General features: G+C 36.6%; 2 protein-coding genes across 2 annotated transcripts in view; both read right to left on the bottom strand.

The window, feature by feature from the left end:
* LOC108774399 (elongation factor-like GTPase 1) overlaps positions 1 to 2,566 on the bottom strand; it is a 48,661-nt gene extending 46,095 nt beyond the window's left edge. Inside the window, exon 1 of the mRNA XM_018540494.1 lies at positions 48 to 2,566. Coding sequence (XP_018395996.1) covers positions 48 to 2,566 — 2,519 coding nt within the window. The remainder of the gene's footprint in view (positions 1 to 47) is intronic.
* A 3,638-nt stretch (positions 2,567 to 6,204) lies between these two features.
* On the bottom strand, positions 6,205 to 12,428 carry LOC108774396 (hydroxysteroid 17-beta dehydrogenase 12 spidey). The gene is made up of 4 exons (XM_018540490.1): positions 12,179 to 12,428; positions 9,199 to 9,574; positions 8,555 to 8,898; positions 6,205 to 7,167 (listed from the first exon to the last, which is right to left on the bottom strand). Exons 2-4 carry the CDS (start codon positions 9,571 to 9,573, stop codon positions 6,909 to 6,911), a joined length of 978 nt encoding a protein of 325 aa, XP_018395992.1. The 5' UTR covers position 9,574; positions 12,179 to 12,428; the 3' UTR covers positions 6,205 to 6,908.
* Positions 12,429 to 13,143: the final 715 nt, after the last annotated feature.

Below are 13,143 nucleotides of genomic sequence, written 5' to 3'. Positions count from 1 at the left end.
TATATGCAATAAAAAGTTTTCGTATCAATATTATTTGGAATACTCACGCTGCTCGGGAATCGACATTCGTGTTTTGCTGCTCCCAAAATTTCTTCTGTTTGTAATCAGTTTCGTTTAACAAGATATTGGGCCCACATTTTCGTGGACCAAACGACCATATTTTATCCAGTACATTATCCTTCCATCCCGTTTCGAGAAAAGCTGCTTCCAATTCGTTCTTGAATACCTTTGCTTCCTTCTGCTTCTTATCAGACATGGATCTCTCGTTTAGTTGATTCTCGCCGGCATCCTTGTGTTCCCCATTCTCCTCTGTATATCTGTCGCAGTAACTGTCCAATAATTTTATCAGATTTGCATTTTTCTCTAGTAATTTTGTTATGTTTTCCGGAAGAGGTCTCGTGTCTATTTCAAGACGACACTGCCGGTTTGACGTCCACACTTCAAGGTTGACTTCCGCCACCTTCTTCTCGATCGCCTCGTTCACCATGTCGAGTTTCGGAGGTGGCACTATGGTTTCGCGAAATGGCACGATTGGATCGGACACGTTAATATCGATCTTGGCGTATCTCAACTTGAGATCCTCCAGGCATCTCTCCAGATGAACTTCACCTGCGGTGCTCAGGACGATCTCACCAGTCTCTTGTATGTGAACGATGGCGCAGGCATCCGCTTGGTTCAACAATTTCAGACCGTTGATGAGCTTTGGCAAGTCGTTGGGATGTTTCGGCTCCAGGGCTACTCTCAATATAGGAACTGCGAGAGAAGTTAGCTCTGTGAAAGAAGGGCAGGCGATTGTCGTCGAAAGAGTCGCGGTCTTCAAAACGTGCTCCTCTAGGCCACCAATTCCGAAAACATTACCCGCCGGCACGTTATTTACGGCCTCGAGCTCTCTTCCCATAAGAATGTACAATTTATTTACAGTCACCTTCGTAATATGTCTGCCAGGCCTTAAATCCTTCAGCACGTGGGACGGATCCACCTTCTCGCCCGTTTTCTCGCGTTCCAAAGCAATAGTGGGATTATGTTTCGGTCCTAAAACGAATACCTCATCTCCAGTCTTTATAGTTCCCGAATATACTCTGGCGAAGGCTACTAATGCACCGTCCGTTAATTTATCCTCGACGACATTCTCGTGATTTATGTTATTGGGGACTATCGTATCTTCCTCGTTATCTTGATGATTTTCAATGGTAATACATATCTTTCGCTCCAGTCGCTCTGCATGCTTCTGTCGAACAATTTCTCTTCTCTGTGCCAATTCTTCCGATGTTAGTGACTTCGGTCTGTTTTCGGGCAGCATATCCTTCTCCACTGGAAACATTTTCGATACGAATACGATAGTCGGTGCCTCGAACGATGGATTGCACGATAAGAATGCTCTCTTCAGTTGCTGCGTTTCAAGAGGCAGAGCGGAGAAGTCGTTGTTTCCACTTATCAATCGTTCGATTTTCTCGTCAGTTAAATTATGCGGTGCTGGAACCTTCTCGCATACCATATCGAGACAATTTTGCGCCAGAGGAAGCCACTGCGAGCAAACGGCTTGCAGCTGTGCCTTCGGATCTGTATGCCTCAAGTCGCGCGTTGTCAACTTAATATTTAACTTTTCGGCTATAGTTGGCAATTTATCTTTATCTTTTCGTATCACTATCGTCTCGTACAGCACCCAGACGTTATCCAAGATCAGCTGAACGAAAAGTGGCTTCTTAGCCTTCTCCTGGGCCCCCTTCATGATCCTCTTCGTTTTGTTATTTATATAAAAATCCCCCCACAGCGTTTTGCGCAAGACCTTTTCGCTAAATCCTAATTTGTTCGAATAAATTCTAGCGAATTCCTTGATACCGAATCCCCAGCCATCGATTGCACTGGTAAAAAGAACGTTGCCTTGGTCCGGAGAGAAGTATAAATTTGAGTCATCTATCTCCTCCAATACGGATTGCCAATCGGCCAGATCCCTTTCGTTCACCTTGTCCCACGTAGACGCGACCATCTCCTCGCGTTCTTCACGTTCCATCACGTCGCTCGCGAACAACTCCCCCATGATGGCATTCACTTGTTCCAAGACTTGTGTCAAACGTACGTAAGCATCTAATGGCGTCAACTGCATCTCCGTGATCAATCGGTCAACCTTATTAAGTACTAAAATAGGTTTCAAACCCTCGACGTAGGCTATAGACAAGGCGCTACGCGTCTGGGGACACACACCTTCCACCACGTCAACTAGAATGACAGCTCCATCCGACAGTCTGACTGCTGTTGAAACTTCAGAGGAGAAGTCCACGTGTCCTGGTGAATCGATCAAATTTATCACATGGTCCGTCCCGTTGTGTACATGATACAGCGTTATGGAGCTAGATTTCATCGTGATCCCACGCATCTGTTCGTCCGGTCTACTATCCAGGTACCTAAGTTTCCCAGCCAGCTTGTTGGATATGATGCCGTTGCTCGCAACGAGAGAATCAGCCAGAGTAGTCTTTCCATGATCCACGTGTGCCAGGATACATATGTTCCTGATACGTGCGGCGTCATTCTGTGTCTCGCTGAGCTTCTCAATGCTGATAAAGCGCATCGTTACTGAGATAATAGGACAACGCGAAGGCTGGAGAGTATAGCTCGACGAAGTATGTACAAATATACATAAATATATGCCTACGTGTCGGTTTACAATATCCAGCGATCGCGACAACAGGATTAAAACGAGTGACGCAGCAGCGCGTGCAATATATACATACAATTCGACCTAGGCTACTCTATATATATATTTATAAAAACAAAACTTAAACTAGCGCGATTCGCATTCGCGCGCGCACGTGTCCAGCCTGTGGTAAACACTATTTCAGTTTATTTTCCCTCCGATAAAGCGCGTAGGGTTTGTTGAACGCGAGGATGTAACGCAGGTTGAACGGCCTCGCTGTCGTCGTGCGGAACATGCCAGCGGACATCGGTTAACGGCGCGGCGGAACGAGACACACGCAGACACGGGGACGAACGGCAGGTTACGTGGACGCGATCTCTCCTCCTCGTCGATGACGCGTGACGAGCTGCTCGACCAGCCGAGGTGGTAGCCGAGACGGGACGTGACACTGACACTTTTGCCGCCTACTTCAAGAGGTTAGGCGCGCCGAAGAGACGTACGAACTTGACGCGCGCCGCTTTCTCCCTCGTTTCGCCTCGTGCCCACTCGACCGACTTTCCACCAAGTATCCGCCTACGACACGGTTGAATTCGATCTGGATCCTTTGACTTTCCACGCGACTTTCCGTTTCGTATTGTGCTGTGATCCACGAGTATTTAATCACAAAACGTGCGGGTGCAGACGGCCATATTGCTTTGATGCGTGGAGAGCATGCGCGAGCAGCGCGATTCGATTTGCGCATGTGAGACAAAAATGGATAGATGGTAGAGAGAGAGAGAGAGGGTGCTTTTTCCATTTGATGACACAAGTGTCGTTCTATCTTTGTCAATCTCTAAATGTCAAGAAAGATAGAATGACACTTGTGTCGACTTGTGTCATCAAATGGAAAGGACCCAGAGAGAGAGAGAGATAGGTGGATGAATCGTTCGAACAGAATTTCTTTTTCTTTTAGTCAAGGTCAAGGATGAATAAACCTTCATTAGTTTAATTGTAATCGATGATGAGATAATTAAGTTTTAACGTATCAATTAATTCCTTAATCAAATTTAATTCAATATCTATTTCGTTAACAGATAAAATTAATTTTTTCGTTGTTTAATTGTAGAATTAGAAATTTTGCTGTTGAATCACCTAATTAATCGGAATTTGGTTGAATTAGTTATAATCTCGATGTAACTTATTTTTATCTTTTTCTAATTTTAAAAATTAAAGATTCCTATTATAGCACAATTTAAGCCTATTAATTGCTATCGATGTAGATATTAACTTTAATCTCGGTTTAACTTATTTATACTCATCTTTTTGTAATGCCTGTTTCTACCAAAATGTAGTTTAATATTATATAATTGCAATTAAATTGACTCATCTTCATATCTTTTATTTATAATTCTTAGGATAAAGGATAAGTTAAATCGAGATTAAAATTATTCGCCATTTTTTTCTAATGCCTGCTTCTATTCAAAATGTAGTTTAATTTTAATTATAGTTCAGTTGACTTTTTATACCTTTCCCTAATTTTTAGGATGAAGAATAAATTAAACTGAGATTAAAATTAAAAACTCTACATTATAGATTTACAAAGACTTGATAAAAAAAACCAGTGTTATTACTTGAAATAAATTAGAAGCAAAAATGAATCGCCTTTCTAGCGCAATCATTCAAACAGAGCGATATATCGCGGTCTATTTTTCGGCGAATTTCAAATATATCCATTTTACTTACCCGTGTTTCTCTATGCTTGTTGTCTACTCTACAACGTAAGTTCCGAGTCAGATGAGAGCGAAAGAAAAAGAAAGTAAACAATTGGTCAAACAGGATGCAAAAAGTGCGACAAAAATTAACGCTGCAAGTGGAGCCAAAAGTCATAGGACGTGCCATTATTGCACACAGGCAATTATATGATGAGTACAAAAAAAACTTCAAAAAGGACAATGTGAGTTCCAAGTGCAAAGTTTACAGTCGACAGTTCGTTTTATTTGCTATCTGTTACATTAACGATTGAGTTTTCTGAAACAAAGAACTCAATAAAAATATATATCTTAAACGCTTGACTGCTTTGTTATGTTATTCGGTCGACGGTTTATTAATTATTGTAAAAAGTTATAAGATTTAGGAGAAATCTGGCACAATAGATTTATGAAAATTATTTAAGAGATTAGGGAAATTTTTAATAGAAAAGATTCAGGAGAGAGGTATTGATCAGAACTTCGATTCGACGATTCTTGCCGTAATCTTGTTGAAAGTTTTTGAATATCTTTCCGTATCTCCTGTAATGTTTCTTGCAATATTGCAACATGCAAGAGCGCCACATTGCCACTATACGACGAAGTTTTGTGTACTCGAATCACACTTTCTGCAAAATTTCACGCGTTATCTTAATTAAAAATCTAACGGTTATGTGTAAGTATTTTTATTTGCAATCACTGTAAATATGTATGTAGGTACAAAATATATCGAGGTGTTCTCTTCAAGACTATAAGCATAGTCTGTAAGAAGTTTAAAGCAATGATTTCATTATTATTAATTAATCTTGTATAAAATATGAGCGTTCCTTTCTTCCACTTATAGTAGACTATTAATTTTATCCTTATCGAAAGAGAATTAACGTTATAGTTTTCAATCAAAATAGCGAAAAATATTTCAATAGGTCGCTACTTTTTATCCTTTTTATTTCATTATCATTGTATTAAGGATGCATCTCCCGTCAAGTATTATACATATTTTTTAAACAAATCAATTGAAAAATTCAAGGACTCTTTTATATAACAATAATCAATAACATTAAAAAGGGCGAAGTAAAAGTCAAATTACAATTAAAAATCTAAATTTTCTCTGATAACACAGGTCTACAAAATTCACTTTTTTTTTTTTTTTTATGTGAGACTGGTTTTTTACGTATTTTTGTGCTCTGAACATGATTCTGGGGTCCAAAAGTGCCTATCACGTCACGATTTTGAGAAATATGGGGGTCAAAACCGCAAAAATCGTGTTTTTGGGTGTTTTGATCCCTATTTTTCTCAGAAACCAGATGAGCTAGAGACTTCAACCTTTACTGAAATTAAAGCTTGACTTTTATACCACAAGAAACATATATGCCAATAAAAAAAACTATTTTGTATAAAATGGGGTTAAACTTTAAATTAAGTTAAACCTCTACGGCCTAGTTTTCGATCGTAATAACAGGGCCGTAGAGGTTTAACCCCATTTTATACAAAATAATTTATTTTTTTTTAATTTGCATATATGGTTCTTGTAGTGTAAGATTCAAGCTTTAATTTGAGTATAGGTAGAAGTCTCTAGCACATCTGGTTTTTGAGAAAAATAGGGATCAAAACACCCAAAAATACGTTTTTCGCGGTTTTAATCCTCACTTTTCTCAAAATCATGACGTGATGGGCACTTTTGGACCCCACAATCGTTTTCAGCGTACAAAAATACATCGGAAACCAATCTCGTATAAAAAAAAAAGAAACCATGTAGACCTGTGTAATTTATTGTAATGTATTGCGAAGAATATCACGTAATTTCGTCCCGACTTTCACTACTGGACTCATCAGTAAAGTATTGTAGTGGAATTACTGATTATTGTTATATTTTTTAAGTTTAGTACGTTAATAACATCCTTCTTAGATTCAGAAAGGGACACTATCCTCTCCTCCCCTTCCCCCGTTCCGTCATGAGAGAAATGCTAAAGCGTATTCCTTCACAGGAAGGAGGATGCTCATGTAATAAAAAATCGTCTTGTTTAAATAAATTGATATTATAAACAAATGACTGTTTTAGAGAATATTTTTTTACAATTAAAATGAAATAACAATTATGCACGTATTTTTAATATGATTTATGTCATTGAGGAACATTGTCTTCGCAAAATCTTGTCTTCTTGGTTATGAATTCGCCTTATAGGCATTAGAAAAACTGTAAAAATCGTCTATTTTTGAAAAGAAATTGTTGAAAAACAGATATAAATAGATTCAAATGTAAAGAGATATTTAGATAAGAAGATCTAAGTGCGAAACAGTAACAAAAAACAATTTGTGGACGACTCTAACAGGAATAGTACGCCGCATTATGCTGAAAACGGCACGTAAAAAAAACATAATGTAAGCAGCAAGCAAATCAACATTTTTTTATTTGCTGCTGCTTACATTAATGTCCTACACGTCCTCGATCGTGATTGACCGAGTCGCTTACTGCTTCACTGTAACGTTTTTATATGTGCCACTGGTGCTAGATCTATCAACGAGAAAACGACATTACAAAACACGCGAGTCAACTAGAAAGTGTCCTCTTCCGGAGTTTCCCGCACTACTGTGGTGGGTTTCATCTTTTTCCGAAGGGCTCGTCCCCTCAAGTTGAGCATTGTTTTCGCCACTAACCACACCGCGCCCGTCTCGCACGTATAACACAGCGCGTTTATGAAGCCGATGATCAAGGAATGTGGTGGATATCCGGTCGTGCGCGATTCAATGCCGACTGTTCTTAGCGACGCTTTGACGAACGTCTCCGGGGTAGGTGCCATCCATGTCGGTTTCCTACGGAAAAGAAATATGTGAAGCGACGATGACATCAGAAAAATTTAAAATTTTATGATTATTGAAAAATAAAATACACTACTCAACAAAATTAAAGCATATAAATACAAAGATAACGCTTGTTACATTTAAAAAGAACAACAAATGATGGTATTAAAATACGGTATTAAACAAACAACAAAATAAAAGATGACAATATCTATCAAATTATTTTATAAATTTAAAAATGAGAAGCGTTTCGACTTGTACATAAGTCCTTTTCAATATCATTGATATAATATACACAATAATATAATTTTTACTTCTGACTTGATGGACAATAATTTGACTGATTTAACCATATTATTTCGTTTTAATGTTACAATTTATATTATTATGTATATTATATATATCAATGAGATTGAAAAGTACTTATGTAAAAGTCGAAACGTTTCTCATTTTTAAATTTATGGAATAATTTGATAGATATTGTCATCTTTTATTTTGTTGCTTGTTTAATACCGTATTTTAATATCATCATGTTGTTTTTTTTAAATAAAGCATCATCTGTTCCACCCTGCAAAAATAGGCAAATTTCAAGATAAAATAACTTCGTCAAAAACCATCGTATCGAGATGTTTAAAAAAAGTATTTTAAAGTTTGAAATCTTTACTTTTCAGATTGGTACTTCAAAAAACAATCTTACTGATATTTCATGAAGTCACATAAACATAAACGAAGATGCGTCAAAATTTTTTACGAAATTTGAGAAGTTCTACGTAGTAAAATTACCTCTTTTGCTTCAACGTTGAATAACTCGGTGAAAAAAATCGTACAAAGATCGGAAAAAAGTAAATTAAAGGTAAAGATTTTGTCTCTCGAAAACTGTAAACCGCATTTGTACATAATTTTTAGTTCGCGTCGTAGAACTTCTCAAATTTAACTAAAGTGATATTACTGCGGTAGTTGTTTAGAGTTGCGTTGTAAGTCTGAAAAAATTTCGGCACGCGATTGGGGGAACTAAGTACATACGCGGTATATAAAATTCACATATAATTATAATAATAAGCATTGTGATCCAGCTTTGACCGTTATTTGGCTTGTTTCGTGCTTCTTTCTTTATTCTTGTTATTTTGTTTATCAATTATACGGTTGTAAAAAGATTCTAATATTTATTAGTAAGATCGTTTTTTGAAGTACCGGTCTAAAAAGTAAAGATTTCAAGCTTTAAAATGCTTTTTCAAACATCTCGATGATTTTTAACAAAGTTATTCTACCTCGAAGTTTGCCTATTTTTGCAGGGTGGAACAAGTGATGCTTTAGTTTTGTTGAGTAGCGTAGAACTAAGATTATTTCACAGCTTCTCGAGTTTGGAACCGTGCGAGTTCGTTAATCAAGAGATTCTTACTTGATTTTAGACATTTTCGTGGCAACTGGGCCGGGTAGAATGCACTGAACGGTGACGCCTCTCGGCGCAGCTTCCGTCGCCAAATCAGCGCTGAGTTTGTCGATATACGCTTTACTGGCAGCATAAACGGACAGATACGGGCTGGGTATGGTCGCGGCCGTCGAACTCACGTTGATGAGTACTCCTTTCCCTCGCTCCATCATGCCAGGCAGAATCGCTCTCGCGACTCCGGTTACTCCGGCCACGTTCAATTGCAGTATTCTAGCGAGAACTTCCTCCGACACATTCGTAAACATTTCAGGATGGTCATAGCTTGCGCCAGCATTGTTGACAAGAACACCGATCTATTGGAAAACATCTTCTATTATTTTCTTTCACTTTATCCCTATCATTACGAAAAAAATATCTTTTAAATTTTAAGAAGGAAATTTTTTTTTATACACGTTAATAACTAATGTGTTAGCTATAAAAGATTTTTTATTTAATGATTTGTTCATTAAAGCTTAAATTAATTTGTTTCGTTTCTTTTGCATATCTTTTTTTTTTCAAGGAAAAGCGATCTGCTCTTTGTTTATGTAATGCCTCTGTGAAATATTTCTATCAATTTGTTCACAATTTACAATGAATCACATTAAATTTGTTACCTCCAAGTCTTGCGTTGCTTTGCCAATTTCCGCGTAAACTACCTGGCCTTCGGTTAAATCAGCTTCCACGACACGAGTTTCCACGCAATATTTCTGCTCAATCTCAGTAGCTACGTCCTTCAACTTGGACAAAGATCGTGAGACCAAGACAATATCAATACCTTGTTCGGCAAGTGCCTTAGCAAATGCCTTCCCAAGGCCATCTGTCGCACCAGTTACCACCGCCCATTTCCCTTGTGTTCGCAAATTTATTCCAAATCCGAGACTCGGGGCAATTAGTTTCTTCCACGCCAGAATTCCGATTCTTACAAGGATCTTCAAACTGATGAGCGCTATTATCAGCAAAAATATCTTCTCCCACCAGATTAGCGCCATTCTAAAATGTAAGCAATATCATATATATGTGTCATATAGTTGATTCAATCTTTCTAATAAATCAATTATAATATAAGGGCAAAGTAAGAGTCAAAATAAATTAAAATAAAACTAATAACAAATTTACTTGTAAAATAAAACTAAATACATTACGATAAATAAGTAATTTACAAAGTTATTTGACTTAAAACTAATTTAACTTTAGTAACCAGTTTCGACTCTCTAATTGAGTCCTCTTCAGACTTCGATTCATTCTCGTTAATGGATTAATTTATAAGATTATTGCAGAAAAAATACGACATTGGTTATGAAAGATTGATAATTGGTAAGTTAAGAAACTTTCTGTAAAATTAAAATAACAAGATGTATAAAAAATCTTTCTATATAGCGGCAGTAGTAATATTACTATACAACATTTGCAATACATGTTACTGCACAATACTGCTGGAAAGAAAAAGAACAATCTGTGATGGGTGTGTTCCAAAACTCGACTTTGTCAACTTCGAGTATTTTTTTTATCTTTGTTCAACATTTGGTGAACAAGGATAAAATGATACTCATAGGTTGACAGAGTCGAATTTTGGAATGCAACCTTGTGTGGATTATTTATATTATATTTGCTTAATTTAATCGGGGATGAGCAAGCGGATGCAATACGCGAAATCTAACAGTCTGATTTTCAAGGTAAATTATATAAAAAAACATCATTGAATATTAACAAGCTAAATTTGAATTTAACAAACTGTCGCTTGGCGTGATTATTATGGCGATATCGAGTCTGCCAGTCATGCGGGTTCGACTCTTATGACCTCGTGTCATATCAGAGCCGTATCAACCATTACATTAAATTAACTTCATTCGCCATCGTTCGCATTTATATGTTGATTAACCTTGAAAAATGTTGTTTCTATAACGTTCATCTATATATATTATATTACATATTATCTTAAATTAGTTGGAGCCGCATTAATCTTTGATTATTTTTCAGCTTAGATTTCATTATCTTACGTAATATATTTCCTGTCAGGCGATAGAGATAAGATCTTATATAATTGATATATTCCATAATTCTTATTTGTGGAAAAATACATCAATCTCGCATGACCAATTATTGTCCTTCGATAAACGTTTCTTCAAAACGAGTATTTAACACTTCTTTTCCTTTTATTTCTACTTTTTTTTTTAAGTGCACGCTGTTTCACATACGTACTTATCATATATGTATATAGACGCACAAGTGCCTCTGAAATACAGAATGATAAGCATAAAACGTAAAAGGTACAATGGTTTGTTTCCATACGCGCAATGCAAACATTAACATACAATATTTATTCATCGTATTGGCAATTCAATCAGTATTCGTCGATCGTCGAGTCATAGAAAAATCGAAGTTTTGCATGCGGAGCAAAGTCCTACCATTGTCGCATTGTAAATTTCTTAATTTCTTATCATGTGCACTGATAATTTAACATGTAATTTTAGATAACGTGTATTTTAAAAGGAAAAAAAATTTTGCCTCTTATATTCTCTCAAGTTTGTAATAAAGATAATGATCAATTATTCACTTTAAATACTAAAAGCACCCTGAACAACAATACTTTTAATATTTAAAATAAACCGTTGCAATAGATATAATAAAATATAATATAGTAAAAAAAATAGAATTTGCAGAAGTTAAGCCGTTTGGTTTGCTCTGTTCTGAAAATCTTATTGACTTTGATGGTCTACTGATTTGTCTCATATACAAGGACATGAGATTCTTGAATATCACTGAAAATGGAATAGAAACAGTTAATGTCTATTTCAATATAGATTAACCTTGATTTAATTAACTTTTTATCCATTTTCTAATTTTTAGAACTAGAAACAAATAAAGAGTAAGTTAAACAAAATTAATCCATATAGATTAACTTTAATCTCGGTTTAATTTAATCTTTATCGTTTTCTAATTTTAAAACTAAAAAAAGAATGAGTTAAATTAAATCTTGATTTAATTTTAAAATTAATTTACATTGATTAATTTTGGTTTAAATCAAGATTTAATTAACTCATTCTTTTTTTAGTTTTAAAATTAGAAAACGATAAAGATTAAATTAAACCGAGATTAAAGTTAATATGCATTAGTTAATTTTCGTTAAAATTAATCAATTAAAATTAAGTTTAACTTTTTATCTTTTTTAATTTTTAGAATTAAAAGAAAATTAAGTAAGTTAAATCGAGATTAATCTACATTGGTAGAAACGGGCAAAAGCTGATTTTGAGAAATTTTTCAGACGGATAATCGAACGGACATTGAAACTATAAAGTAGGTAAATAGTTTGCACTACTTAATAAGTATATAGTTAATTGTGTTACCATTACCATTGACTTTTAGTATTAATTTTCTAGAAGAGAACCTAATACATTAATTTTTGAATAAAACCCTCCAACTAAAATTTCCGCATTATCACTTTTGTATTATAGCAATTAATTACTATGTATAGTGTCATTAATTGTGATCGGGCAGATCCATGAGATCGCATAGAATTTCGCGATACAGCTTTCTCCGAGTTTCATACTTGAATGCGCGAAGCGATCGTGCCACGATACTTTCTCACTTTCTCACCTGAACTCGACCTCTACCAGCAATTGACTCTTCTTCCGGGTCCCTCGATCATCCGGCGACGAATAAAACGAACTCCGCTCCTTCGCCGAGGATGCGACAGCTGTACCCTCGTCTCGGCAAATGAAACGTCAACAAACGTGCGTCCGACGTTTAAGTGTTCGATAGCGGCGACAATCGCGTTTAATCACACATTTAAAATGTATACAGCAGTAATCACGGAATGAAAGAAACGAAGGACAAGGTCGACGAGCGCGATGCTGGAGCGGATCAGATTGGTTAGAAGTCGAAAATATCAAGGTTACATTCTCCGGAAGAGAACAACGATTACAGTCAGGTTTACTGCCTCGCACCACCTTGATGACTGCCGGCGTTCTACTGTGGCTGCGTTGCGAAAGCGCGATCGATGCTCCGCTCGGAATTAGGAGCTAGGCTATATGCTATCGGCGACGCTTCCGCGCGCGCGCGCGCGCGCGTACGCACGCACGCAATGTCAGGGCTCAAGCCGCACTATCAGGGGCTAAACCAGTATTCCCACCATTCCCACTGACTGCGGATGGGATATCTCGCCATGACGGAAAAAATAGCGGTATCCACGTCCACGTGGTCGAGCAAAAGGTTCGCTGTCTGAGCGAAAACGATATATGGTGGGGCGGCCGATGAGAAAAGATGATGATTCTCTCTTTGACACACTTCGTGCCGCAAAACTCGCGGCCTCCTTCTGTAGACTTCACACGATTTCTTTGATCGTTTTTGCGATATATCGACGGTTGCGATACACTCCCATTTAAAACGGGGTAGGCATGTATTTGATGTAAAATACTTTGATTTAAAACACAGTTTTCGCAATAAAAATAGATTTTATATTTTATATTTCAGCGATATGTACATGAAAGTATTACGTATTTTATTGTATTTAAAATTGAAAGATTGAAAGCTTTATGTACTTCGTAATTTAAATAACAATC

This window comes from Cyphomyrmex costatus, unplaced genomic scaffold (assembly GCF_001594065.2).
Source record: "Cyphomyrmex costatus isolate MS0001 unplaced genomic scaffold, Ccosl1.0 scaffold253, whole genome shotgun sequence".
NCBI lineage: Eukaryota > Metazoa > Arthropoda > Insecta > Hymenoptera > Formicidae > Cyphomyrmex > Cyphomyrmex costatus.
This window is presented reverse-complemented; position numbering and strand designations above follow the sequence as displayed.

Excerpts from the sequence above, each read along its gene's own strand:
- LOC108774396 (XM_018540490.1), bottom strand. The coding sequence starts at position 9,573 with ATGGCGCTAATCTGGTGGGAGAAGATATTTTTGCTGATAATAGCGCTC. Across the intron at positions 8,899-9,198 it reads AAGCAACGCAAGACTTGGAG|ATCGGTGTTCTTGTCAACAA; the intron begins GTAACAAATTTA and ends GTTTTCCAATAG. Across the intron at positions 7,168-8,554 it reads ACGAAAATGTCTAAAATCAA|GAAACCGACATGGATGGCAC; the intron begins GTAAGAATCTCT and ends TCTTTTCCGTAG.